Source organism: Crocodylus porosus, unplaced genomic scaffold (assembly GCF_001723895.1).
Source record: "Crocodylus porosus isolate Cpor-Errol unplaced genomic scaffold, CroPor_comp1, whole genome shotgun sequence".
Taxonomy (NCBI): Eukaryota; Metazoa; Chordata; order Crocodylia; family Crocodylidae; genus Crocodylus; species Crocodylus porosus.
Window position 1 is genome coordinate 4168302 of NW_017728926.1, and position 25688 is coordinate 4193989.

Consider the following 25688-nt stretch of genomic DNA (forward strand, 5'->3'; position numbering starts at 1 on the left):
ATCTCTATCAGACAATGAGAAGACTGGGTACAAAGCACGGGAGCTGAAATCAGTGTATGTGGATGCAGTTGGACAATATCTAAAGCTGACTTTTCATAAAAATTATGTCAATAGGTACAACTTGTATGGTCAGGTAAGAGGTGTTTATGTAATGACTTTGATACTCTGAGTAACATTTTAGTCATCTCTGACAGCCATAGAGAAATTCTCCATTAATCATTAAAAGTACAAATTCCACTGGGAAGTTGGTTAATGCAACTGAGCAATTTTCCAAGGACAGAGAAGAAAAGCCAAAGAGATGGGGTTATAAAGGACTTTTGTATTATATTTTAGATATAATGGTAAGAACTGTACTTTGATGGACAAAATCAAGTGCTCTTTGTACCCCAAAAGCATAGATGGTATAAAAGTTCTCCTGTTGAACGCTTTAAAATAGGAAGTTCCTCCATTTCTCTAGAATAAATACATCTAAGATGCAAGCTAATATACCCAGAACAAACCTTTTGAGGGTAAAGTGCATTTATAAGCTTCTTCTGGTGTCCTCTGCTGGTATTTTGTTTACTACAAAATATCTTTCAGTCACTAGGATATGATATTTCGTATTAGATTGAATAAATTAACTTCTATCCAGATTGAGAAGGTACCTTTCTGAACTTGATAGTTACTTGAGATATGAATCATACTTAAGGCACAGAAAAGGAGGGAAGTATTCCGTATGCTCCACTTTTTAATGCATATTAAAAAGTGAATAATTTTGCCCAGCTACATAAAACAATCACTGGTCAGTGATGAAATGTCTCAGAGAGAAAAATAATATCTAAATGGTGTGGCTGTGCGTTTGCATGCATGTGCTTTCCATTTCAATTTCAGCCTAAGACATGGTCTTTTAAAATACGGTATAAAGAAATAGTATGATTTCCAAACTCTAAGGAACCCAGGGAAACATGAGAATATTAGAATTATGTAGCTCAATATTAACTTTTACTTTTTGAAAAATACACTCCAGGGGGGTCAGCAAAACTTTGTACAATGTTTGGGTCTTCATAAAATAGGTAAATTCTAATGGCCTTCTGTATTCATGTTTCTTTTAATTCTATCTCAGGTTGCTCTTGTAGCAATAAATATAATTGGGGAACCTGCTGACTCTACTAATGACAATAATAATGTAAGTACTTAAAGCATAGAAGGTTTCCAGTCAAATTCTAACTTTTCTTTTTAAAGTTCCTATACCTATACTTAATTATGAGTCAAGATAATCAAGGATGAATTCCTTTTGACCTTTTTGGTTACAATTGCTTTGCTTTAACCTACTTTAACCTTGCTTTAAAATACTTGCTCGGTATTTTTATGTAACTTTGACAAGGAGGAAACTCTCTTAGAAATATGTCTGATCATGAAAATAACAACTTAGAATGGCCTCACTGAAGAAGTAATATTTGTGTTCTCAGTGTTTTAAACACAGTCAATATGCAAGTGACCGGGTAGTTTTGCATTGTCTTATGTGAAGATTGTCCCCCTTTTTGGGTTTGGTTTTATTAATAAACAAAACAACAGAGGTACCAAAGTTCATCTCCAGCCTTGTCCCAAGGTATAGGAGCCTTCCTCACTCTGAGCTGTTCAGCACACGTTGTTTTTTTTCATCCCAAGAGATTCACCCTTCTTTCCCTTATCTAGGTGGCTGATGAAAGAGCAGGCTATGCTAACACGTTCTCTGTAAGCTCAACACCTAACATGGTAGAGTTTGTCGGACAAGTACTGTCATTCTGTTACACAGTCATTGTGTGTGTTCAAGATGTTCTAAACCTTGGCTTTCAGATTTACTGCATTAGTGGCATGTTAACAAATACAGTAGTTTTGCCAAGGTTAATGTGATTGTGGTGAACAGATGTTTTGAGGGATGTAGAAAGAACTGTAACAAAAAAATTAACCTACAACAGTGTTTAGATTAAGTTAATCATGCTCAGTTACTTAACTGTAAGTGTAGAGATGTGTAATGAGAAGCATGAAAATATGTATTCTTTTTTAAGTACTTGAACTCATTTCTGTCCTGTACACAAAGAAGTCTTGGTGACCTTACTTTAATCCTTTCTTCTAAAGCCTTCAAGAGAGAAGCTGATTGACCATTATCTTGGGAGCAATTCGGAAGACCCAGCCTTAGATGGAACATACATTGGGTAAGGATGCTATTACATTCACGCTTGTTTTTTTAAGTAGAACCTTTGACTGAACAACACCTGTTCCTTCCTTTCAAAAAGAAAACTGCTTAATATGGTTGAAAACCAGCCCTTGGAAAAAATTTCAGAGGATCTTTCAGTAGAAGTTTGTATTTGAAAACAAAATTTATAAAGCAATTTGAATGTGAGGGCCAATGTAGAATAAGTTGGATGCACAGAATGGATAAGGATTTGGGGAGAGGGGGATGAGCAAAAGAGAAGGTAAGTGATAGAGTTGGTACTTGAGACTTGACTCTAAAAATGTCTGATATCTTCTCTCCAGGAAACCTGACTCTATTTCACCACTGGATGACTTGGCTTTTGATATGTACCAGGATCCAGAAGTTGCTCAAATAATTCGTAAACTGGATGAGAAGAAGCAAGAAGCTGTCCGTCATGAACGCTACGACTATGCCAAGAAGCTCAAGCAAGCTATTGCTGACTTGCAGAAGGTATCATATGATGATCATTGGATTGATTGATTGTTCAGTCATAATCCTGTGAGTTTCCCAGTTGTCCATAGTTCTCTGTAATAGTTATAGAAAAAGGATTTCTGATGACTGAGTCACCAGAAACTAAGCTGAGAGGCCTGGCCAGAAAAAAGTTGTCTTCCTGTATTCAAAACAATGTGGTTCCCAGTTAAGTAGTTAACATGAAAGTAGTGTCTTTCAGGTTGGTGAGCGACTTGGGCGGTATGAAGTGGAAAAGCGCTGCGCTGTGGAGAAAGAGGATTATGATCTTGCTAAAAAAAAGAAACGGCAGATGGAGGAGTACCGCCTGAAGGTGTATCAGCAACTGGAGCTCCACAACCTTATGGATCCAGAGCTGATGGTAGGCATGATAACAAATGAACATGTAGCTGCTATGATTCAAGGCCTTATCAAGTGGGTGTTATAAAATGGGGATAATTGAGTGCTCAAAACACATTCCAGATGTAGGACTTGTTAGATTCTATTAAACTTTTAACATGGAGGCTTTCATATCGTTTCTTTTTTTTTTTTTTTTTTATTTGCCTTGTAACTTTGCTTCAGGTGGAGATCTTGCCGTAGATACAATCATAATGTCATATGTTCTTTATATATAAAAGTGGTAATATCTGGCAATTACACTGGATATATGTCAGGCTTGGCTAATTTACAGGCCATGCAACATAAATGAATGGATTTGTAAGGGGAACAGAGATCAGTAAAACTTCTTGTAGAGATACTTAAATCAACCCACAGAATGGGTGTCTCTTGTACGTCTAGATATCTGTTGTTGCTGATCTACATCAGGCTTCTGGTGGCCTCACTTCAAACTAGAGGAGTTCAAGAGCAACATTACCCAAAGACCAGGATATTTTTCATAGTAGCATGTAGCACACACAGAAAACATTTTTTTCAATAGGTGAAGCTACTTCTAATTTGTTCTCTTCCCTTGGGTTTTATTGCCAGTAGGCCATATGCTACAATTAGAGAAATGATTGCTGAACAGACTTTTTTAAGTGAGCTGGTGGTATTTATTTGAATGCTAGATGAAGTTGTAGAGGCTCATGGGCTTACATTCTTTAATGACTGGTTTTTTGTTTTTTTGTTTTTTTTTTTTAACTGACTGCACAGATATCTTTTACAGAAATTGCTCTTTCTTTTCTCAGATCAGAAGGCTGCCCGAGTTGCCTCTTGAGCCTGCGATTCACTCTGTTAGCCCTCGGCAAAAAAAATCCACACATTCACCCCAACATGAGACAACGGAACCAGAGAAAGTTGAGCCTTTGCCACAGGAAAAGCTAACAGAGCCAACTTCTCATGAGCCTGTTGTTCCCCATCAGTCCCCTCCTCCTGTGGTCCAGCCCCCGGCCTCAGTAGAGGGCTTTCCCAAGATAAGTGTGAGTAGTTTGCATCTTGGACTCTTGTACAAATAGCTTCTGACTTGGATTTGTGAGCTTCCAAATTTTCCCTTCACCATATAATTGAATATCACTCGGCTGTCCCAGCCTAAGCCAGCTTTCAAGCAATTTTTTCTTGACTGCCAAAGAAGAGGCTTTGTATATTCAGTATCAGTGTCAACGCGTAGGGGGTAGACAATGCATAGGGCTCCCACCCCTGCCCTGTTGCTGGCTGGCCACTGGGGGGGCATGTGCCCCACCCTAACTCGGGGGGTACCAGTCACCCATGTTCAGTATCCAGTTAGAAGCAAATTCTTTTTGGTTTGGTTTGTTGGGGGGGAGGGCATTGTTTAGCTTGCTTGTTTTGGGGGATTTTTTTTTTTTTTTGCTTAAGGTGGTGTCTTGTAAGAAGCTGAGAGAGCCAACTCCTGGTGCTGAACTCTCCTCCGTAATAGTAGCAATAGTTAGTTCTTTTGTGACCCCATTCGAAAGCCTTTGCAGTATTGAGGAATATTTGTAGTTATCAAGGGTTATGTTGCATATAAATTCAGGGGAGCTGAAACTAGAAGTGTAGTGTCTTGTGGAAGGTCACACAGATTCCATGGCAAAGCAAGGGACGTCATTCATCTAGTCCCTCCATGCCTTTAACTCGCACTTTTTTTTTAAAGAAATTCTAAGGCACTTCTACATGAGCGGTGAGGCTGCGCCATGCTGTAATTACAGCGCTGGAACATGGTAATTACTGCACTCCAGCAGCCTCCAGTATCTCATGCATCAGCGTCCCTGTGCTTAAAAATGGCAGCAGGGGTGCTTTATCTAAAGCTCACTGAACGAGCTTTAGATAAGCACCCCTGCTGCCATTTTTAAGCACAGGGACTCTGAGACAAAAGACACTCTGGGTACTTTTAATTAGGAATGCCCGCCACCCCCCGGAGTACGTGTATAAACACCTCTCTTGTCTAAGCCTCGGCTCATTCTAACCAGCCTCTTTCTGTTCTCTTGGCACTGAGAGGAAGAGGAGTGTGGCAGTGGCTTGAGGTCATGTGTGCTAACAGTGGAAAAGCAACCAATCAAACATGCTAGTGCAGGGATAGGCAGAGTCTGGCCCATGGACTGGATTGGGCCTGCGGCAGACTCCATTTCCCAACAGCCCCATCCAGATGCAGCCAGTTTCCATGGAGATCCCAGTAGCAGGGGGGCCAGGGTTTCCATGGAGACCGGCCTCAGCAGCACCAGCGAGGGGCACAGCTAGGCAGGGAGCTGGTCCGTGACCGGGATCTTGTGTTAGTGACAGCGTGGTCCAGAGCCAGGGCAGAACTGTGATCCGCTGCCCACACAGCCCAGGCAAGGGCATGCAGGCAGCAGATTGCAGCTCTGCCCTGGTTCCAAACCACACTGTTGCCACCACATGATCCCAGTCCCGGCCCCAAAGCAGCCCTCCACCCAGCCAGGCACCCTACCAGTCTCCATGGAAACCTTGGCCCCATGTTGTCATGGCCTCACTGCTGCTGAGGTCTCCATGGAAACTGGGTGCAGTGATGCAAGCAGGGGCTGCTAGGAAATGGAGTCTGGCCGCCAGCCGGATCCACCATTTTGCCCACCCCTGTGCTTGTGCCACACATGGGACAGATGCACTGACAGGCTAGCCTATATTAAATTGAAGCCAGTGGAAATTCTTCTGTTGAATCCATTAGGAGGTTGACCCTGAAGCATAACACTGCAAAGTTGGGTATTACTCGAGTTCCCTCCTAGTACTTACATGTAGAGAGTGGCTAGATGTGGACTTATATGAAAAGGAATGAGCTTTGTTTCTCACCTGTTTACTTCAAGGAAATATGTTCTTTATACTGACTGTTCCATCCTGAAAGTATTGACCCACAGTCGCAGAATGGAGACTAAAGGAAAATTTTCAGAGGTGCATTTAAAAGACACAAGGTGTGGCCTTAGATAAAAGGTTGGACTGATTACACTGTAAAGAATCTAAGCATATACAGAACAGCTTTAGATTCAAGTTGATTTTGGAATTCTCTCTCATGTTTTCTATTAGGTGGAATTTTTACCTTATGATGAGAGGCCTCTTCCAGCTATTCGTAAACAACAAGAGGAAGCATTTGCCTACCTTGAGCCAGAAATGAATGAAGAGTATACTGATGATACTCCAAGAAGTGGCATCACTGGGGAGCCTGAGCCATTAACAGAAAAAGCACTAAGGGAGGCCAGCCCTGCCATTGAAGTTTTTGGAGAGGCTTTGGTAAACCCCACAAAACTTAAATGCTGTAGTTGTGTAGTTGAGAACTAGAGTTGGTTTAGAAATCATTTTGGTGTGGGAAGCAGGGAATGGCTGAAACTTAATTTGTGGATGTGGGAGTTATAAATCCATAATGTAAAAGTTTGAAACCAATTTATTTCACTTCCTAACTTTCTATTACTATTTTAATTTATTTATATATATTCTGGGAGTATGATTTAGATCTGGAGAAAATTAAATAGATTTTTTCTCTTCCATTTCTGGGAAAGAGTGTAGCGGATATTTGAAAATAGCGTGCTTTAGAATGCGAAATGTACTGGGCTTTCATAACTGTACCACAGTGATTGAGGAGGCGTCATAGGAAGAAAAATAATTATCAAATGATGGGGAAATTTGTTGAGGCGAATCTTTGTTCAATTAAAAAAAAAAAAAAAGAATGTCTAATTTTTTCATTAGGCTATTTTATGGGAAGGATTTTTCAAAAGCGCAAAGTATAGGAAGTTGCCAAACTCCCACTGAAAATGAGAGGCAGTTGGGTTTCTGATACCCTCTTTACATTGGGTATTCTCCTTTCTAAGACCAAACTACATTTTTGAATGGATGACAGCTGTTTCATGGCAGTCTTGCTCTCTCTTTGTAGGTTGCAGGAGCATATTCCAAGACTTGGTCATATCGAGAAGATGCATTGCTTGCTATATATAAAAAGCTGATGGAAATCTCTGTCAGCACCCCAAAAGAGGATTTAAAGAACATGCTCAGGGCTGCTGTCTTTCTCATAAGAAGAGCCACAAAAGACATAGTGTCTTCTGTAAGTAAGGCTGTTTCATAATAAAATTCCTAGGCTTCAGTTTATTCAAGAGGAAACACGTTGCTCCAGCACAGAGCTGGCCAAAGTCAGTGGGGCTCTAGCGAGGTTCAGGATAAGAGATAGATAGCATTTGCCTGTGCAGGAGCTGGACTCGCTCCACTGCCACCCTCATGAGCTGAAGCTGCTGCAGCCACAGCTGATAATCTAAGTTCAATGAGGTCTTTTAATGAAGTTTAAAAGACCTTGCCTGTTATAAACTAGTTAGGGGGGGCCAGCAGGCATTGGGGGAAGTCCCTGTTCCCCCAAGCACTGCCAGGAGTGACCAGGAATAACAGTCACGAGCTGGCAGAGGGTAGATTTAGGCTAGATATCAGGAGGCGCTACTTCACTGTCAGGGCGGCTAGGATCTGGAACCAACTTCCAAGAGAAGTGGTGCTGGCTCCTCCCCTGGGGGTTTTTAAGAGGAGACTAGATGAACACCTTGCTGGGGTCGTTTGAACCCAGTACTCTTTCCTGCTAAAGCAGGGGGTCGGACTAGATGATCTACTCGGGTCCCTTCCAACCCTAGAAACTATGAAACTATAATTGTAAGCACTAGGGTTGTATAATCATCCCCTGCTGTGAAAGGTTGGTTGGTTTGTTTGTTTATTTATGGCTTTGAATCCTAGGCTGTGTTTAACAAAACCTTTTGGGTTCCTGTTTACTGTTTACTACATAATTTAGGGCAGTGTTTCTCAAGCTGTGGGCCATGACCCAAAAATGGGTTGCAAGAATATTTGAAACAGTTGCAAGCAAGTCCCAGAAATACATGGGGAAAGCATGGGTTTCCCTTGGAGGCTGCCAGCATTCCAGCCTGCAAGTCGCTGCTTGGGGCAGTTGGAGGCAGTGGGCACATGTGCATCGGTATGCACATGTGGCCTGCATGCAACTAGGCAAGGTGGTGGGAGCAGCCCCAGCAGCTAAATGCAGGTAAGTCTAGGGGAGTAGGGTTTGAGGACTGGGGCCTGGGGACTGTCTGGGGCTGTGTGGGTGTGTGGAAGGGATGGAGAAGCTCGGGTGCCTGCTGGCACTGGGGGATGGTGGCCAGGGGCTGAGACTGTCATGGCAGGGGGGTTGGGGGAAAGGCACCTGCCCCTCCAGAGGGGGAAGCAGGCAGGAGTAGGGGTCCTTCAGGGGCAGCAGGGAGCTGTGTGGCTGGTAGCACTGGGGCTGGTGCCCATATTCTCAGGGGCAGGATGCCCAGGAGTTGTTGCTTGGGGGGCAGGAGGGACCATGACCAGGCTGCCTGGTATGGCGTGGGAGCCCCAGCCCAGGGCAGGGGGTGCCAAAGGCCTATCCTCCCTCCAACTAGTGCCAGGGCTGGAATCTCTCCACTGCCACTCTCTCATGAGCTGAAGCCACTGCAGCCCCCGCACTCCAGTCCAAGTGGAACAGAGGTAGCTGTGGGGGGCAGGGGACTTTGGGTTGGGAGTGAGGGGCACTGGCAGGGCCAGGGGCCTATGGTCAGGACTGGCCATCAATGTTTACAAATGAGTCCTGGTACAGAAATGGTTGAGAACCACTGATTTCAGGAATTGCATACACCTAGAGCTAAATATTTAATTGATTTCAAAATGTAATGGCTTTGGAATGGAATTAGGGTCTATTTTTGCATGTCATGAAGGAAATTTACTTTTCTTTTTTTAATGTTTGTATAGCACCTAAATGTTCTCATGGAAAGAGATTTTGAAAAATGTGTAAGGGAATTTATCTTTGGGTAGTGTGCCTGAAAATGATCTATTATGGTGAGCAAAGCGTGAATGAATGCTAAGAATCTTAAATGTCACGTGATTTAATTTATTTAAAACATTTATAAAAGTATTAACAAACAAGTAACAGTTAAACTTGCACCACAGAAACACGTAGGTAGGGCAGCTTAGTTGTTGCAACAGTGTTTGTGCAGAGTCTATAATAATGAAAATTTGGAATGTCTGCTTCAACTCAGGCTATTGTGATGTAGAGTTAGTTAAAATTAAATATTTTCCACGTTGATGGAAGCCAGACTTGAGTAATGGGCTAAAAGAAATTACTAATGATGAGATGCACACCGAAACTTAACCATACATGTTTTTTAAAGCTGCCATATGGCAAAGAGGGTGGAATATTGAATCTCCAGGCAGGTTTTAGGACTTTAAGGTTTTGAAAAACAGGCTTTCCATTCCCTGGTTAGACTAGAAAAGGAATCAAATAAATTGTGTAGCCATCTCATTTTAAAATGTAACTCTTTTTCTGGAAAAGGAGCAGCCATAGTTGCTTCTATGTCTGTGCTTTCTTTATTGGTAATTTTAGATTTCCTGCTTTTTCTTTTTTGTGGTAGAAAATGGGATTGGAAACTTTTATTTTATATTGATTAAATAATGCTTTTTAATCTAGGTTTTTCAGGCTTCCCTGAAACTTTTAAAAATGATCATTACGCAGTACATACCAAAGCATAAGTTAGGAAAACTGGAAACAGCTCACTGTGTGGACAGAATCCTTCCAAATCTGCTTTCTAGGACTGGGGATTCATCAACCCGTCTGCGCGTTGTGGCTTCCAACTTTATTCAGGTAAGAAAGCATCCTGCAAATGCTTAAAACAGTGTCTAACCAAATAAATGACACACTGAAAAAGTCATATAGGTGTTGACAGCATGACCCTTGTGCAAAAGCTGAAAACTAGAAAGTTAATATATTAAAATGTGTTCATAGAGTTGGCTATATAGACTGGTCTTGCAGCTGTTGATTTAACCTACATAAGCACCTTCTCTGCTTTGTTTGGGCAGTCAATAAACTAGCAAAGTGCCTGTCAAGAATGACGGGCGGGCAGCAGGGCCAGAGCTACCGCCCCGTGCTGCTGCCACTCCATATCTGGGCATACACCACCCCCATCTCCCCCGCGCTCTGTGTTTGCCCCATGCACCCTCCCCACACCACAGCTCCCCAGCCACATGTGCCGCACACACCCAGCCAGCCACATGCCACCCAGCCACACGCACACGCTCCCTGCTTCACTCCACCCACCCCACCCTATGGGGAGGGGTGTGGTGTGGTGTGGGGTGTAGCTGCCAGGAAGCTTGCACAGGGGATGTGCCTGCTGCATTTGGCAGGCACTGCTCACATCCCCCTGCCCACTGCTCTTGTGGCACCCTGCGGCCACATGCCATGCACCGGGGCAGGCGCTTGCCGCATGGGGGGCACATGTGAGGAGTGTGCCCTCTAGCCTGCAGCCTCATGCTGCAGCCAACAGGCACTGCCCACGCCCCTCTGCCTGCTCCCCTCGTGGCACCCTGTGGTGGCACACTATCATCCTCACCCCCACCAAATGGCTGCCAATCCCTGCAACCAGCCCTGCCCACCTCGGCCTCCGCCTCTGCCTGTCTGTCTGTCCTATGGCTCTGGGCCACGCATGTGCAGTTGGCCCAGAGCATTACGGACAGACGGAAGTGGTAAGGCTTTTATTATATGAGAATAGTCTGTTCTTGATTTTTAACGCAGACTTTCTTTCATGGAGTTATAGGTTCCATTTGTGTCAAGAAGTAATCCTGAAAAGGTACTCGCTTCTTTCAGTGCCATTTGGTTTCAGGGTGCTCAATACCTCATGAGACTGAACCCTAAAATATATCTTGTAACAGTGGGTGACTTAATTGCATACTGAGTAATAAAAACAGAGTATTTAAATAAGTTCTGCTGCTGTATTCTTGAGAGAAATTTAACTTCCATTAAAGCTGGTGGCAGTTTTGCAAGGAAAAAAATGTGGAATGATGCTGGTAGATTCAATGTCATGTTGTTTGCTGTCACTGAAAGCAAGTGAAATAATTGTTTGTGGAACTGCAAGTTGTCACATCTGTGGAGTTGTTGGGGAATTGCCAGTTGTTTGTCTGGTTTCTAACAGAATCTATGAAACTAAGTTGCCCCATATAAGAACTTTACAGTGTTGCCACATCCACATCCTCTTACCATTCTCAGAGGAGTTGTTTCCCCTCTGTTTGAACCAAAGGCTACTTTTGGTGTAGGCTGTGATGATAATTTGTAATGGGTTTGCATGGGAAAATTGGTACACAGCCATAATCAAGGCAGAATATTTTTTTAGGGTAACAGGAATGTTGGATGTGTCTGACCCTGTATCTTTTTTTATGCAGTCAGATTACAATAGTATTTGTGTGTGATTTGGCTGTTTAGCTATATTATGTTGCAATTTAAGTGTTGTGGTAGAAAAGCTACTATACTTGGCCCCTCTTGCTGCTCTTTGTGGTCCACAGCCTTATTCAGTCAGGAGTTAAATGTATTTTATTCATAGGCCTTTCCACATAACACAGGAAGAGCATTAGTGTGTCTATGAAATAGTGTCAATATATGCTCAAGATGGCCCGCTATCTGGGGTATGCACACACCCTGCATCGCCCTCCCCCTCCCCGCCCCTGCAAGATTTAATGGAAGCAGGAAGTTCCCCTGCTTTACCTGTGACAGGTTAGATGTTAGGTCTGTGTTGTGCCAGAGTTGTTGGTAGTCTTTTGTAGAGTTTTTAGAATATGGTTTCTATAGGATGGTTTGGATAGGGATGATTCTGCTTCAAGCAAGGGTTGGACCAGATGACTTCTTCTGGTGGTCCCTTCCAGCCTTGTAGTGTTTTATTAGTGGCAACTGTGATTTAGAGAGATCTATATTAACTTTGTTATTATGGTTAGGTAAGAAGTCCTGAATTTTGATGGCGCTACTGCTGTTATCTTGGTACTACAGGCAATGTAATATGCTCACAGGGTAGCTGTGCTAAAGACCAAATTTTGCCATCCGATACACATTTGAAGCTGTTCATAGACCATCGGCGATAGGAAATCTGTACTTGGAGGTATGACTGCCTTTGCATAGAGACATTTTAAGTGGAAATTAAGCTTAGTATGAACAGAATGAAAATGTACATAAAATAACTCTTGATACTACATTTGAGAAAATTGATTGAGTTTAAAGGTTGGATGTCAAGCATGCATTGAGGTCAAGAAATAGCAGGCAAAACATTTTGCTTAGAGAGGGGTGTAATTGAGGTTACTGACACAACTATTAGAGAAGTGGTGGGGCCCATCAAATTCTACTAATACCAGTAAAGGAGTTTCAGTAATTTCCTTTCCCATGAATAAAAAAAAAACTTTTACAGTTCTGCTATGTAAGAAACTTACCTATTCCATAACAGCCCTGTGGGTCAAAGACCTGGTCTTGTTCTTGGTTGTACAAATGGTCAAGGCAGTGCAAAACTATTGTATGTTTGGCCAGCCAGAAGGTTGTAATCCAGTCTTTCAGGTGCTGATCTACCCCGGTGAACTGCACAGGCTGGATTACTGAAACACCTTATATCTTGTAATGAACTAAATGGCATTAGGAAATTCAAGGTGGTACAAAATGCAACTGCTTGTTTGTTCAGCATGATGTTCTGCAGCAGATGTATCCAGTGCCTGATCTAGTACACACACTACTACTGAATGGAACATCAGCATATCTAGTATTATCCTGACGCTGTCAGTCAATAAGAGCTGTGAAGGTGGACACCTGAACTCAGGAGCTGCATTCAGACTAGGGAAATAATAACCATTGACCTTGCAGCAGTCAGAACTAACCAGCTTCTTTGATTTGGCTGCCTCTCAATCTCTATGCCAGTACTCAACACTCCGTTATGATGTGGAGAAGAATGCCAGGCAGAATCTGCTAGCTTTCATCTGCGTCTGCAGATGTAGTTTGTTCACAGTTTGGTCTGTCAACCCTTATTCATTTTCAGGGTCCTGCAGCAATGGGAATTCTAGAAGCACCTTGATAGGCAATCTTCCTGTTTCTACCCCCCAGCCTTCCCCTGTCCATTTTTTTTTTTCCCCCCCATGTGGATGCATTTTTAATTGAAAGAAAAACAATATAGTCTTCAACTGGTGGAAAGTGAATTTACCTCTTTGAATTTAAGGGAGTCATTCTGAGGTGGGTTCAGTAAAAAGTAAAGGGAAAAACTGAATTTGAAATAAGCCAGTGATGTAAATATCGAATTTAGCAAAGCTAAATCGGATGCCCATTAAAACAGATAATCCATTCCTTGTTTTACACTGAATGACAGATGGAAGATTACAGACTATTTTCCAGCAGAACTTGGGACAGGAATAGTAATTTTGAGATTCTATTAATACATATGTATACGCAGAATGGCACAAGGTGAGTCACTGGCTTTAGGTTATTTATCACTGAATTGTCCACACCTGGGGGGGGGCGGTGTTTTCTTTCATTGAAGACTTTTTAGATTTTTGATAGGGATTATATGCAAACAGCTCTGGCTTGTCACCATAACCCCAAAGGGTACTGATGAGTTTATGAATACCGCTTTTTTCATGTACACTAGATTTATAATTGTATACTTGAAATGAGGAAACCGTTACAAATTATTACTGTAAACATACAATACTTGGCTTGGAGCAGGATGAAAATATTTACTCTGTATTATCACGTGAAAAAAAGATTTTAAATAATCTTACTAGAATATAAGCAGTATTTAGAGTAGAAGCTGTGACTTAGTGGAGGTTTCTTTACACGACTTGTCATGATCTGTAGGAGGCAGATATGTGTTTATTTTTATGTAATTACACAAGCATAATCAAAATCCGAACCTAGCCTATTAAAAATGAGGCATAGAAGTTGATGCGTCTTCTTTTCCTTTAAACGTATTCAAATGGCCACAGTGCTGCACATACAAAGTAGGTATTGCGTAGCATTCAAACAGCGAGCATCTTACGCACAGATAGTTCAGCCTGGGGGACCAATTTCTAAGTAAAATGAGAAACAGTGAAACAGTATGCATCTCTGAAATGTACATCTGAGAATAGTCTGGAGGTACCACCACAGTGGTATTTTCATTTTTTATTTTTTAAGGAAATTCTTGATTTCACATTAGCTAATTTAAAAAAAAGAAAAATGTCGTATCAAATGGTCTTAAGCTAACTTTCAAATTGTTTGCTTACTTGGTGATTTACAGTGATGCATGGTTTTCAGTGGCTGCACTACTTTGCCCTTGTCTGTTATCAGCAACCAGATCAAAACATCTTTTTGCCCCCCTCTTTACAGCTGTTGTAAATAGCTGACTGTTAAAATGGCCAGTCGCTATCTACATGTTCTGAAAAGTTTGTTTCAGTTGAACTAAAGAATTTTATTTTATTTTATTTTTTTTTTTGATTTTTAAAGCTCTTGAAAAACATAACTCTACAAAAAATTTTCATCTAATGTCTTGGTGTTTTTTTTCTTCTTTTTCCTTGCAGGAAATGGCACTATGTAATGAAGTTAAACCCCTTCAGATTATTCCAATTCATTTGGTCCATCCATTGAAACCAAATTCCCCTACACATCTAGCAATGAGTCAGGTTGAATTAGTGGAACGCCTCTTGAAAAATTTGGGAACTGAAAATTCTGGGTTTACTGTTGACAACATCATGAGGGTAGGCATCAGAATCTACAGTGTTTTAAGTATTTATTTTTCTTCCGCATGTCTAACTCTTTTAAATGCCTGGTGCAGTTAACAAGAACCTGAGCTAGCAGCAAACCACCTTGTGAGGATGCACAATGCAAAGGAAAGAAACTATAAAGGAAAGAGAGAATTTGAAAGAGCATGTGTGCATGGCTTCGTAACTGCAATACTTCCCCATAATGGTGTAATTGCTTTAGATTAAGGGACAGATCTTGATCAGACTGAATGATACCTAGCGCATGCTGAAAATGGGGTGGCCAGGGTAGGTGGTCTTCCCCCAAACTTGGGAACAATGGAGACCAGTTCAGCCCTTAGAAAAAGTTAGAATAACCTTATTGTTTCAGTTTGCAACAGGTGCTTTGGAGCATAGAGTGTATGAAGTACGTGATACAGCATTACGGATTATCTTTGGCATGTACAGGCAGCATCGGACCGTTATATTAAACTATCTTCCACCAGATGATGCCAATACACGCAAGAATGTGCTTTATAAAACACTCTTTGATGGATTTACTAAAATAGATGGCAAACTTACTGAGGCTGAAATTAAAGTAAGTAACAAATCTGTTGAAAATATGCATTCAGCAGCATTTTGATAGAGCCATATATTGAATTTGCAGCTATACTGGCTGTGAAACGGGTAAGGCTTAATGCTGATTTTTTTTCATATTTACAGTATTTGCATAATAAACGCATTGTAGGATGCCATTTTATATGGCTGATAATATATCAGCATCAAACGTAAAGCGTAATGGAAAAATACACAGGTTATTTTTCTGAAATATTAGTAATTTGCTTTCTTGTATCTACCTCCTCTCTGAGAGCATTAAAAAACTACTATCACTGAAAGAGCATTTCTTAATAGGCACAAAAAAAGGCAGCCACAGAAGAAGCAGAGAAACAGAAGAAGGAACAAATTAAGGTGTTGCAGGGACAGCTGGCAGCACTGAAGGAGATTCAGGCAGAAGTTCAGGCTGGAAAGGTCAGTTCCTCTTTCATCAGAGATTCTGAACAGAAATGATCTGTAATGATATTGCTACAAGAAGTACAAGTGAAATTCAGCAGAGGTCCAGGGATATAAATATTGTTTAAAAATGTTCTTTTTAACCCCCTCTAATTATATCAGCTAAACAATTTAACTAATAACACAGAAGCTCAGACACAGCTGCTGCTGGGAGCCACTCCCAGCTCCTGGGGGCCCTTTAACTGGGATGAGAAGGTAGAGTGACCACCTTTTGAAAATGTAAAGGTGGGATAAATGCCTTCCCACCTGCAGCAATGGTGGAGCAAAGTAGGGCAGCAGCGGATGCAGGGTTCCTGCCCTGCTGCCCTGCCCCCAGCAGTGGGCAGCAGAATTCCATGCCATTCCCCTCGCAGGCTGCAGGGAGGCAAACCCAGATCCCTGCACAATGCTGTGAATTCGGGACAAATCTGTCCCAGAGTCATGCAGCCTGGGACCAGGGCTTGATGATCCCATTCCAGGACTGTCTCACCCAATTAGGGACCAGTGTTCACCCTTGGAGGGGGGGAGGAGGCATGCCCAGTTGGACAACACAGTCCATTTTACTGTTTGTATCACCCAGTTATCGTTGGCCCTGAGGCCCACACGGCTAACTAATAGCCCCTATTGTATGGGGCCAATGGATGATGCAACAAGATACTTGGGACAACTAATGAAAAAAACAGGATAGGAGTGTTGTGTGGGTCAAAAGGTCAAAACATGAAAATAAGTGCACCTGAAGGGGACACCGAGCAGAGCCCCCTGAGCCACACCCACTGGTCCACGAGGGCATCCACAGAGCCGGTGGACGCCACCCAGTGGTACTCTGCCCGGAAACGTGCACAGACAAACGAGTGAAAAGCGGCCTCGCAGACTCCAGGCACCTCCCGAGCCAGAGCCTCCTTCCTGGTCAAGTACAAGGCCTGCTTGGCCAGGGCCAGGAAGAGGTTGACCAGGAGGTCCTGGGATTTGGTGTGGCCATGGATGGGATGACCTAAAACAAAAAGGTGGGGGGTGAAATTCAACCAGAACCTCAAGAGGAGGTTCTGGAGGTGGAGGCGGAGGGGCTGCAGCCTGACACACTTGAGGGTCATGTGCGCCAGGCTCTCCCTTTGCCTGCAGGAGGGGTAGGAGACTGGGGTGTCCATGAAGCTCACCACATACACCAGCTGAGGTCCCCAGTGGCTTGTGGGATGAGGGTGGAATATAGATTCAGCCACTGGGGTGCCCCAGCCATGCCCTCACTGAGCAGGTCCTGCCACTGGGTGTCTGGACGGGGTGCGAGGGCAGCATGATGGACAGTGGAAAAGGGGACCAGTCTGGTGTCCTCCAGCCAGCTCAGGTGATGAAGTTGGGAGCACCATAAGGCCAGACACACAGTCCACCTGAAGCCCTGGGCTGGGAGGGAGTGAGCACCTGTGAATTTAACTGAGGAGTCATTAGGTTGCTTGCTGTTTTCCTCTTAAGCTATGGTTACTAGTCCCCCTTGCCCCTCCCTCCCTCTTGCCTGCCCTGCTGCCTTTTGATTCCTGCTGGGGCACCTTCCCTTCCTCATTTCTCTGCCAGACTGCATCTGCGCCTATTAAAAGATAAGTAGTAAGCTAACCAGTTATCACTGCACTTAATGGTTAAACAATTACCTATTTAACCTTTCATACCCCATACAAAGGGATGGTCTTTAGATGCAGAAAAACAAAAGTCTGAAATCATAATGTTTTGCTTTGTATTTGGGAACATCCTACAAAAAATGCATCCCCGTAAAATTATATAATTGATATACTGCTTAGTGTGCCTGTAAGCTTTAAAGTGAATCTGTTAGAGAAGAGCACGGATATTTTACATATGTACGTCGCTTCAAAATCATGCTATATTATATGTAGTAGGTTCGAACCTGGCACATGTCCTCCTGACATTGGGCTCTGAGAGCACTCTAAAGCATCACAGTGTCTTGTGTATCAACATCTCTGCGCTTCAAAATGGCAGCAGGGGTGCTTGAACTAAAGCACATTCAGCGAGCTTTAGTCCAAGTTCCCCCACTGCCATTTTCAAGCATGGGGATGCTAATACATGAGATGTGGGAGGCGCCGGAGTGTGGTAACTTAGCACACTCCAGCAGACTCGGTTAATCAAGTCTGCTCCAATGTGCTGTAATTACAGCGCATCGGACCAGCCTCCACACTCATGTACAGGCACCCATTAAAAGTAACTGCACCCTGACAGCATAGAAAGGCTATTTCCCATCCTTCCCTGGAAACCACCGTTTCAATTACCATACCTTTTCAAAAGGGAGAGAAGGGATTAGATGTACTGAAGCAGATTAGATTAGAAATGCCCCAGGTTAGAAGTCCTTTTGGAAAGGAGCAGAGGGCATCTGTTCACACCATGACCTATGCAGTGTTGGCTCTACTTTGCTGCTGTTAACCCACTGCACTGTTTCTGGATTTACCTGACCATCCTTCCTTGAAAACAATGGCCAGTGCTACAGCTGGAGATGGAGTTTGCCAACTATTCTGTTTCTGTTGGATAGGAAAAAGAAAATGATTTTCAGAAGCTAAAGAATCAAGGTAGGTGAAACTTAAATATTTCTCCTAAAATAAAGAGAGAAGATAAATTTGACATTATTAGATGGTGAAGTAATTATGAAGTACAGAAGTTAATGGATGACTGGATGCGATGTTCAGTACACTGTCTTTGAACACAATGAGTTAGTGCTCCTACAGCATTGCCTTAGCTATGGCCTCAATCTGTCTCCAAAGAGTTAACTAAGGATCTGCAAGGGAGAATTGACCACTGGCATACTGACTATTGCTAACATTGGGTTGACATCGCCTGGGCAGGCAGATTGCTGTACCAAACTAGACTGGCTTGAGTTGAGGGCAGACTGGGGTGGAATCACCTGTCATTTCATTTACAAAGTATTCACTGGTATTTTAATTGGGTACTGTTTGCAAACAGTATGTTGCAAGAATGAAAATAACAATGTGCCCAGAAAACATGCAGATTTTCTGCTGTGTAAAGGACTGCTGTCTTTTAATGCTCCCATTATGAAAACTGCTTTCAGACACTGAGGAAAATACAGTTTCAATTAGTCTGCTACTAAGATCTGAAGAAGCAGCATTTCCCCAAAATTATTGTGAAGTAATGATTGTTGGGTTTACTGGCTTCCATTTTTCAGGTGATCAGCTAAACAAAGCCACCTTATCTGCAGCAACAGAAATTTCAGATGATCATTCCTCGGTTACAAATTATTTAGATAAGTAAGTAGAATTAGCAGCTTCCTAAATACTTCCATACAGAGCAGTCGGTTATTAATCATACTGACATCTATTGGCCATCGGTTAAATAAACATAAGGCTGATTGGGATTTAAACAATAAGGAGGTGGGAATTATCAGTAAGTAAAATTGCATATCCCTCCTTACAGTTGATACAGTGTGAATTTGTGAATGTGTTTTGAGTTGCTTAGATTAAGAAATTGTCACAGTGTTATGGCCTGCCACTGCCACAGAAAGAACAGGCAAAGCAAAGACTGTAAGACCAACTTCTTCAATATGTTGCAGTATAGATGCAGGATGAAACTATATTAAATGTTCGGGGAGCAAATAAGCCATTCAAGCTTTCTCTGCTGTGTATTTGTCTCTTTCTTTGGCAGATGTTTTTAGTTAACACTTGTAAAGCTATTACAATTCTGCCTTAAGTCCCTCTCTAAAGCAGATATTCTGTGTGGGAAAGAGTTTATATCAAAAACTGTTTAGCAGAATGGCTTTAAATTGGAAGAGTCATCTATTTCGATTAGCTCTTGATTTTAATCCATGGTATTTGTTATTCTTGCCCTGTCTTTTTCAGTCTGTGCATTTTCTGTGGTGAAAGAAATGAATCCTTCACAGAGGAAGGCTTGGATCTCCATTACTGGAAGCGTTGCCCAATGTTAACAAGATGTGAACACTGCAAGCAGGTCAGGCACTATGCTGGAAGGTCTGTGCCAGTATACATAACACATAATTTCTGGAGACCAATTAAGTGCAGCTTCAGCATCAATTTTGCCTGGTTCTCGTTTGAAAAGGCTCCCATTGGTGACCACGTTATGTCTTGTTGGTCCCATAAAATGGAATACAGTAAGATTGATGTCTGTGTGGATATGCCACTAGCCAGGAAGTGGGACCATCAGCTTCTTAAAGTCTTGAGTTACACAGCCTCTGGGGCACAAATGGCATCCATAGAATTTAAACCCATTTCTTGGATGTACTTGCCTCAGCAGCTCTGTGTGTGTGGAGTGGTTTGGTTTTAGATGTTTAGTTGCTTTACTCCTGTGCACCAATACAGGCTTGGGACCAACGGGCTAAGCAGCAGCTCTGCAGAAAATGAGCTAGGGGGTCACAGTGGACAGTAAGCTGGATATGAGCCAACAGTGTGTCTTTGATGCCAAGAAGGCTAACAACATACTGGGTGCATTAGTGCCAGCAAGTTGAGGTGAGGCCACATCAGGAGTGGTGTGTCCAGGTTTGGGCCTCCTGCTACAAAAAGGATGTGGACAAGTTGGAAAGAGTCCAGCAGAGGGCAATGAAAATGGTTTGGGGGCTGGGGCCACGTGACTGGTGAGGAGAGGCTGAGGGAACTGGGCTTACTTAGTCTGCCGAAGAGAAGGCTGAGATGGGGTTTGATAGCAACCTTTAACCACCTGAAGGGGGTTTCTAAAGAGGATGGAACTAAGCTGTTTTCAGTGGTGGCAGATGACAGAACAAGGAGCACACCAGTCTCAAGTTGCAGCAAGGGAAGTTTAGGTTGGATATCAGGAAAAACTTTCGCTAGGAGGGTGATAAAGCACTGGAACAAGTTGCCTAGAGAGGAGGTGGAATCTTCATCCTTGGAGGCTTTTAAGGCCCAGCTTGACAAAGCCCTGGCTGGAGTGATCTAGTTGGGGATGGTGCTGCTTTGAGCAGGTGGTTGGACTACATGTGACCTCCTGGGTTCTTGGCCTCCTTCAGGCCAAGGAAGACTGAAACCATATCTTCCATTCCCAGAAAAGTGTCCAAGCCATCCGGCTGTGGGCTGGCTAGCCCAAGCATACCTTTTTCACTTCCACTGTTGGAAATAGCCAACGGGGCAGCCAAAATACAAGATTCATGGAGCCAAAAGAAGAGCAAGCAAGAGGCAGCCTGTAGTTCAGTACATGGAGGGCAGGAGGGAGTCACCCCTGGAACTTCTGCTGTATTTTGCACCAAATGCTTCAAAAGCATTAGTCTTTCTTCTGTTGTCTAGTATGTCAGTTGCCCGCCCACCCACCAATTGCTCACTCAGTTTAGGACCATCAGCTACCTAAAGTGTAGTTTACACAGCCTTTGGGCCACAGATATAGTTGGCTCAGCAGCTGTCGGTGGTGTGTGGGGTGGTTTGGTATGGATATTTAGTTGCTTTACTCAACCATTCACAGCTAAGCTGATTTCAGGTGACAAGTTTTGTACTGCTAACTACTCTGTGCAAAGGTTGTCTCAGGAGCAGATGTTCCTACTGTGCCCCAGTGGTCCAGGCTGTGAATAATTTCTAGTGATTGTAGTTTAAAGGTAACCTTAAAGTTCCTTTAAGCATGGGGAATAAGTTTTAAGTTTCCTTTGTTTAATAATGTTTTTTATCACCTTAAAATTGGTAAGATGTAACTTTTAAATGCCTGTTTGTCAGGAGCCCTTGAACTGAAGTGACTCTTTTAATAAAAAATAAAAAAATGGAACCTAAGCTCTAAAATCACTTCAGGTTTTTTGGGAAGTCTTACCCTTAGTTGCATAATATATCACAACACAAGCCTATTTGTGACCACCATATATGTGCTTTGCCTGTTGCAGGTGGTGGAAATAGCTAGTCTGACAGAGCACCTGCTGACTGAGTGTGATAAAAAAGAAGGCTTTGGGAAATGTCAGCGCTGCAGTGAGGCCCTTCCAAAAGAGGAGCTGCCTAAACATATCAAGGGCAAGGCTTGCAATCGTGAGTAGCTTTAAGTAGAATAGTACAGTTGATGAGAACTACAATACTTAGCACCTTTGGAAAGCTTGGGCATTCTCTTAAGGTGCCATACTATGGATTCCTAACTTGAGGCTAAGGATTGAACACTTTTTTTTTTCCCCCCCCCATTACTCCTTGCATTTTCTGCATTACTCTCCCTTCTATTAATACATATGTTTCACGTGGCTAAAGCAAGCAGGAACCCATCAGAGTGTTACATAGTTTAAATAGCCCTAATTACTGTTGGCCCACCTGTGGACATATCTATATCAGCTACCACCTCTCCTCTTCCCATCCTGTTTCTGCTGAATAAAGATGTGTAAAGCCAGAGCTGCCTTCTGAACAGCCTCTTGTTTGGTCTGTGGAAGGTAGGATAGTAGCTGGCTTCATCCCTTCTTCAAGGCAGTCGGCAGGGATTAGTTTCTGTTCTTTGTTGCCCAGGCCCTTCTCTTGTATTTGCTACTGATTGATGATAGTGTAATTTACCTTTTTGGTAACTTCTCTTTCCAATTATTTTCAGCTGCCAAACCAGAAAAAGTGGCAAACCATTGTCCATTGTGCCATGAGAACTTCACCCCAGGAGAGGAGGTAGGAGACACTGTCAAATTGGTTTCATTAGTCCTGCTGTGAGACTGAACTATCTTGTTCTTTACAATGCTGAAATACTTAGTTTACCTGAATATACCCACACTGGAAAGTACCTAGGTTCTCCACAGGTGACTGTAGTATGATGATAGCATAGACTGCTGATTTTAGGTGGTCTTGAATCTGGGTCTCCTCCTAGCCACTGGTTCTTGGCAGTTTCCTCAAATCATTGAAAGGCCTGTTTCATTCTGTCGGAATTCAGAACCTCTAGAATCTCCAAATCATCGTGACAGAAGGAAGGGGTCAAAGCTGATGGGTTTGTTTTTTTTTAAAATGCATTTAGAAAAAAAATTCCCAGTGATTGTCATCCAGAAACTCGTAATAGGCTAAGAGAGTTGTCAGCACCCATGCACTTGAAGCTTTCCAAATCACCAAACTATTACAAGACTCTCTGTTTGTTGAGTTGTCAGTTACAGCATTCCTTTGTGGCCATGTGCCACCCAAAATATTTGCAAGAAGATTAGTCATGTCTAGAAAAATGTTTAGGACACTTGGGATAACAATTTTGATAACTTTTGCTTCTGGTGTGAGGAAAACCTACTCCAAAAGTGGGAAGCCAGCTCTGATTAGCGAAAGAGTCTTGGGAAGCTAAGTAGAGCCTCACTTGCTGTTTGCTGCGAGTAACTGCCAAGGTTGAAATAATGCACTTCCAGTGATTTTGTTTTTTCCTTTGGATGGAAGTATAGCAGATGCTTGTTATGTACAAGCATAATCGTATCAAAGTATTTATCACATTTGCTGATGAGCAGCTGAATTCCTCATAGATTGCCTGACCTTTGTAATATATAATTGTTTCTGTAGCATAACTCCTCTTTCTGATGCAAGTTGACAAACAGTGAATATTAAGTCACTGTTTAAGTCACTGTTTAATTAATTAATTAATCAATCACTAATTCACTGTCCCTACCCAAGGTAGGAGCCAGCACCACTTCCCTTGGAAGTTGGTTCCAGATCCTAGCTGCCCTGACTGAAGTAGTGCCTCCTGATATCTAACCTGAACCTACTCTCAAACAGCTTATGGTCATTATTCCTTGTTCCTCCGAGCACCTCCAGGAGTAACAGGGTTTCTTCCATTCCCTGCTGGTCCTCCCTGGTAAGTTTTTGTAAACGGCCACCAGGTCGCCTCTCAGCCTTCTCTTGTGAAGGCTGAACAGGTTCAGGTCCCGTAGCCTCTCATAGGGCCTGCCCTGTGCTGTCCCCGGATTGTGCGAGCGGCCCTCCTCTGGACCCTCTTGATGTTGTCCATATCCCTCCTAGAACTGGACTCAGTACTCCAACTGTGGCCTGACCAGTGTCGCATAAAGGGGGAGGATCACCTTCTTGGACCTGCTCGTGATGCATCTGTGGATGCATGACAAGGTGCGGTTGGCCCTACTGGCAGTGTCCTCGCATTGGCAGCCCACGTTCATTTTGGAATCAGTGATGACTCCAAGATCTCTTTCTGCCACTGTGCTTTTGAGAAGGGAGTTCCCCAGCCTATAGGTATGCTGCTGGTTCTTACTGCCCAAGTGTAGTACCCTGCACTTGTCAGTATTGAACCCCATCTTATTCTCATTCGCCCACCCCTGTAACCTGTCCAGGTCCAGCTGTATCCTGTCTCTCCCTTCTAGCATGCCCACCTCGCCCCAAATCTTGGTGTCATCAGCAAATTTGAACAGGGTGCTTTTCACCCCCTCGTCCAAGTCACTAATAAAGACATCGAACAGTACGGGCCCAAGGACCCAGCCCTGGGGGACTCCACTGCCCACATCCCTCCAGGTTGAATATGACCCGTCCACCACCACTCTCTGGGTGTGGCCCATCAGCCAATTTGTGACCCATTTGACTGTGTAGGCATCAATGCCACAGTCGCTTAGCTTTTTAATGAGAATGGGGTGGTAAACAGTGTCAAAGGCCTTCCTAAAGTCCAGAAAAACTACGTCCACTGCAACACCTGCACCTGATGATTTCGTGACCTGATTGTAGAAGGCAGTCAGGTTGGTCTGACAGGACCTGCCTCTAATGAACCCATGCTGGTTGCCTCTGACCATCAACCCCCCCCCCCGCTGGTCCTTCCCGGATGTGCTCCTGGATAATCTTCTCAAAAAGCTTCCCCAGGATTGAAGTAAGATTAACAGGCTTATAGTTGCCCAGGTCCTCCCTCCTTCCTTTTTTTGAAAATGGGGACCACCTTGGCCTTCTTCCAGTCATCTGGCACCTGGCCAGAACACCATGAGAGCTCGTAAAGCTGTGCCAGGGCCCCTGGATTAACCCCTGCCAATTCCCTCAGCACCCTGGGGTGGAGAGTGTCTGGACCTGCTGACTTGAACACGTCCAGCCCCTCCAGAAGTTCCCTAACTTGGTCCTCCCTGACCTAGGCCTGGTGGAGTCTCTCCTGAGTCCATCCTGAATCTCAGTGGGGGATTCCCAGTCTCTGCACAAAAAAACGGAGGCAAAGAAATTGTTAAAAAGGTCTGCCTTTTCCTGCGTCGCAGCCACCAGATTGCCAAGCATATCCTGCAGGGGCCCCACGTTACCCGGTGCCTTCTTCATACTCCCTATGTATTTAAAAAAGGACTTTTTGTTGTCTTTGATCCTTGATGCTAGCCCTAGTTCTGTATCTGCCCTAGCTTTCCTAACAGCCCCCCTACAGACCCAAGTGATGGAGGTATATTCCTCTTTGGTGACAGCCCCTCCCTTCCACTGGGTGTATACCTCCTTTTTGGCTTTCAGGCGTTCCTGAATGCGTTTGAGCCAGGGGGCTTTTGAGCACTCCTTGCGCCCTTTGATTCTCGTTGGGACTGTCACCCCTTGGGCTCGAAGGATCGTCTCATTAAGGAACGACCACTCGTCTTGGACACCCAGTGCCGCCTACCAATCTCAACTCATTGAAGTTGACCCTCCTGAAGTCAAGGGCTACTGCTTTGCTGCAGGCCCTTGACGCCCTGCATTGGATGGTGAATTCCAGTTGGCAATGATCACTGTCACCCAGGTGGTCAAGAACCTGGAGTCCCCTCACCAGGTCATCATCGCCTGTGGCCAGGACCAGGGCCAGAGTGGTTGCATTGATTTAATGGAGAAGCTGGCTCATTCTCCCTGGTGGAACTGTGCACCTCCTGGGTTAAGTGGAAGTCCTGTATCTCAGTGAGGAACCTTCATAAGCGGTCCAACCTGGCTGACTGCTTCTCCTAGCAGATGTCTGGGTAATTTAGATCACCCGTGACGACTACATAGGCCTTAAGTGCCTCCTCAAGCTGACCCGAGAATTTGCAGTCCAGCTCTTCCCTTTGGTTGGGTGGTCTGTAGTAGACCCCCACCATTAAGTCCCTTTAGGATAATTACTTAGCTGGGGTCACATGAGCCCAGTATTCTCTCCTGCCCAGGGCAGGGGGTCAGACTTGAAAATCTACTTGAGTCCCTTCTGACCCTACATCTAT

General features: G+C 43.6%; 1 protein-coding gene across 3 annotated transcripts in view; it reads left to right on the forward strand.

Moving 5' to 3' along the window:
* The window catches only part of CEP104 (centrosomal protein 104), a 40588-nt gene that overhangs the window by 6691 nt on the left and 8209 nt on the right, over positions 1 to 25688 (forward strand). For 2 of the 3 annotated variants that reach the window (XM_019541219.1, XM_019541218.1), the window contains exons 4-20: positions 1 to 133; positions 1103 to 1165; positions 2098 to 2174; positions 2497 to 2665; positions 2886 to 3044; positions 3847 to 4077; positions 6125 to 6328; positions 6966 to 7133; positions 9546 to 9719; positions 14429 to 14605; positions 14979 to 15185; positions 15500 to 15616; positions 18162 to 18198; positions 18810 to 18891; positions 19480 to 19588; positions 21471 to 21609; positions 22148 to 22215. The exon at positions 1 to 133 is cut by the window's left edge and continues 6 nt beyond it. In XM_019541219.1, coding sequence (XP_019396764.1) covers positions 1 to 133; positions 1103 to 1165; positions 2098 to 2174; positions 2497 to 2665; positions 2886 to 3044; positions 3847 to 4077; positions 6125 to 6328; positions 6966 to 7133; positions 9546 to 9719; positions 14429 to 14605; positions 14979 to 15185; positions 15500 to 15616; positions 18162 to 18198; positions 18810 to 18891; positions 19480 to 19588; positions 21471 to 21609; positions 22148 to 22215 — 2314 coding nt within the window. The remainder of the gene's footprint in view (positions 134 to 1102; positions 1166 to 2097; positions 2175 to 2496; positions 2666 to 2885; positions 3045 to 3846; positions 4078 to 6124; positions 6329 to 6965; positions 7134 to 9545; positions 9720 to 14428; positions 14606 to 14978; positions 15186 to 15499; positions 15617 to 18161; positions 18199 to 18809; positions 18892 to 19479; positions 19589 to 21470; positions 21610 to 22147; positions 22216 to 25688) is intronic. The other variant, XM_019541220.1, reaches the window with a different exon arrangement.